This window comes from Centroberyx affinis, unplaced genomic scaffold (assembly GCF_046629955.1).
Source record: "Centroberyx affinis isolate AG114_WGS23_722 - 3 ecotype Tasmania unplaced genomic scaffold, CSIRO-AGI_Caff_v1 ptg008935l_1, whole genome shotgun sequence".
Classification (NCBI taxonomy): domain Eukaryota; kingdom Metazoa; phylum Chordata; class Actinopteri; order Beryciformes; family Berycidae; genus Centroberyx; species Centroberyx affinis.
Window position 1 is genome coordinate 12501 of NW_027284376.1, and position 2500 is coordinate 15000.

The 2500-nt window shown below is 47.4% G+C and overlaps 1 protein-coding gene across 1 annotated transcript in view; it reads left to right on the top strand.

Moving 5' to 3' along the window:
• Positions 1-1727, top strand: part of LOC139640296 (collagen triple helix repeat-containing protein 1-like) — a 13309-nt gene extending 11582 nt beyond the window's left edge. Inside the window, exons 4-6 of the mRNA XM_071514480.1 lie at positions 468-608; positions 1038-1041; positions 1490-1727. Of these exons, the coding sequence (XP_071370581.1) occupies positions 468-608; positions 1038-1041; positions 1490-1727 (383 nt within the window). The remainder of the gene's footprint in view (positions 1-467; positions 609-1037; positions 1042-1489) is intronic.
• Positions 1728-2500: the final 773 nt, after the last annotated feature.

Genomic DNA, 2500 nt, shown 5'->3' on the forward strand with positions numbered 1-2500 from the left:
TCTCTCTCTCTCTCTCTCTCTCTGCCTGTCTCTCTCTCTCTCTGTGTCTGTCTCTCTCTGCCTGTCTCTCTCTCTCTCTCTCTGCCTGTCTCTCTCTCTCTCTGTGTCTGTCTCTCTCTCTGTCTCTCTCTCTGCCTGTCTCTCTCTCTCTCTGCCTGTCTCTCTCTCTGTCTCTCTCTCTGCCTGTCTCTCTCTCTCTCTGTGTCTGTCTCTCTCTCTCTCTCTGCCTGTCTCTCTCTCTCTCTCTGCCTGTCTCTCTCTCTCTCTCTGTGTCTGTCTCTCTCTCTGTCTCTCTCTCTGCCTGTCTCTCTCTCTCTCTGCCTGTCTCTGTCTCTCTCTCTGCCTGTCTCTCTCTCTCTCTGTGTCTGTCTCTCTCTCTGCCTGTCTCTCTCTCTCTCTCTGTGTCTGTCTCTCTCTCTGTCTCTCTCTCTGCCTGTCTCTCTCTCTCCCTGCCTGTCTGTCTCCAGTGGAGGGTCTGTGTGAAGGTATCCCATCAGGCCTTGTGGATGTGGCGGTCTGGGTCGGGACCTGTGCAGATTATCCTCGGGGCGACGCTTCGACCGGCTGGAACTCCGTGTCCCGCATCGTGATCGAGGAACTGCAGAAGAGCTAGACACTACCTGTCTGTCTGCCTGTCTGCCTGTCTGTCTGTCTCTCTGTCTGTCTGTCTCTCTGTCTGTCTGTCTGTCTGTTGTCTGTCTGTCTCTCTGTCTGTCTGTCAGTCTGTCTGCCTGTTGTCTGTCTGTCTGTCTGTCTGTCTGTCTGTCTGTCTGTCTGTCTGCCTGTCTGTTGTCTGTCTCTCTCTCTCTGTCTGTCTGTCTCTCTATAATCAATATGTGGTTTAAATAGTTTCATCTGGTTTAATGTTCTGCTGTCAATCATTTAGTCGATCAGGGAGTTCATTGAATTTCACACTGAAGTTGAAGTCAGGAGTTCAGATCTGAGGATCTTTGTTCCTTGTTGAGAATCATCTTGGTTTGGAAAAACCCTGTTCTCCTGTTCTCCGGTTCTCCGGTTCTCCTGTTCTGCTGTTTGAGTTCTGTAAGGAACATTTTATTTTGAAAAGTTTGTTCTGTGATCAGTTTGTTCTGTGATTGATTATCGATCAGTTAGATCTAGTTAGACTCGTCTTTGAGACTTTAGAAACTGGACTTGACTTGAAAACTAGCAGACAAGTCACCGTGTTTTAGTGAAGATATCATTCTTATATATAATCAATAAACATCATTTTATATATCTTAATCTGTGTCTGTGCCCTTTTGTAATAAAACTGTAAAATAAAACGTGTAACAAACTGCTTTTCACTTTATTTCATTAGTAACAAAATCATCGTCCTGTGATGTTTCAGGGAAGCGAAAGAAAAGGAGTGAAAGAAAAAGTCAAACCAATTAAAGACATTTTGGTTCACATTAAACTTTTCATCTATTTTACATCAATAACAGATTTACCAGAAATCATCTGAGAACTCGCAAACCCCCCCGGCCACCAGGTGTCGCCCTTCACTGACCTTCAACACTCTGACCTTCATCACTCTGACCTTCATCACTCTGACCTTCATCACTCTGACCTTCATCACTCTGACCTTCAACACTCTGACCTTCATCACTCTGACCTTCAACACTCTGACCTTCATCACTCTGACCTTCAACACTCTGACCTTCAACACTCTGACCTTCATCACTCTGACCTTCAACACTCTGACACCAACGAAGAAGAAGAATGAATAATGTCTTCATGAGCAGAGACACAGCAGCCTGCAGGTTATATATAACAATACATATTGATATATAACAATACATATTGATATATAACAATACATATTGATATATAACAATACATATTGATATATGACAATACATATTAATATATGACAATACATATTGATATATGACAATACATATTGATCGGCTGCAGAAAGCCAGGGAGAAGGAAAGGAAAGCAGAGTCTGACTGATCTGAGTTCAGTTGAACTGAATGAAGCTGCAGCAGCTCAGCTGACCTGCAGGGGGAGACAAGCTACAGCAACCTTCTCCCTCCCTTCCTCTCTCCCTCCCTTCCTCTCTCTCTCTCCCTCTCTCTCCCTCCCTTCCTCTCTCTCTCTCTCTCTCCCTCCCTTCCTCCCTCTCTCTCCCTCTCTCTCTCTCCCTCCCTTCCTCCCTCTCTCTCCCTCTCTCTCTCTCCCTCCCTCCCTTCCTTCCTCCCTTCCTCTCTCTCTCTCCCTCCCTCTCTCCCTCCCTCCCTCCCTCTCTCTCTCCCTCCCTCCCTCTCTCCCTCCCTCCCTCTCTCCCTCTCTCTCTCCTTCCCTTCCTCTCTCTCTCTCCCTCTCTCTCTCTCCCTCCCTTCCTCTCTCTCTCCCTCCCTCCCTTCCTTCCTCCCTTCCTCTCTCTCTCTCTCTCCCTCCCTCTCTCCCTCCCTCCCTCCCTTCCTCCCTCTCTCTCTCCCTTCCTCTCTCTCTCCCTCCCTCCCTCTCTCCCTTCCTCCCTCTCTCTCCCTCCCTTCCT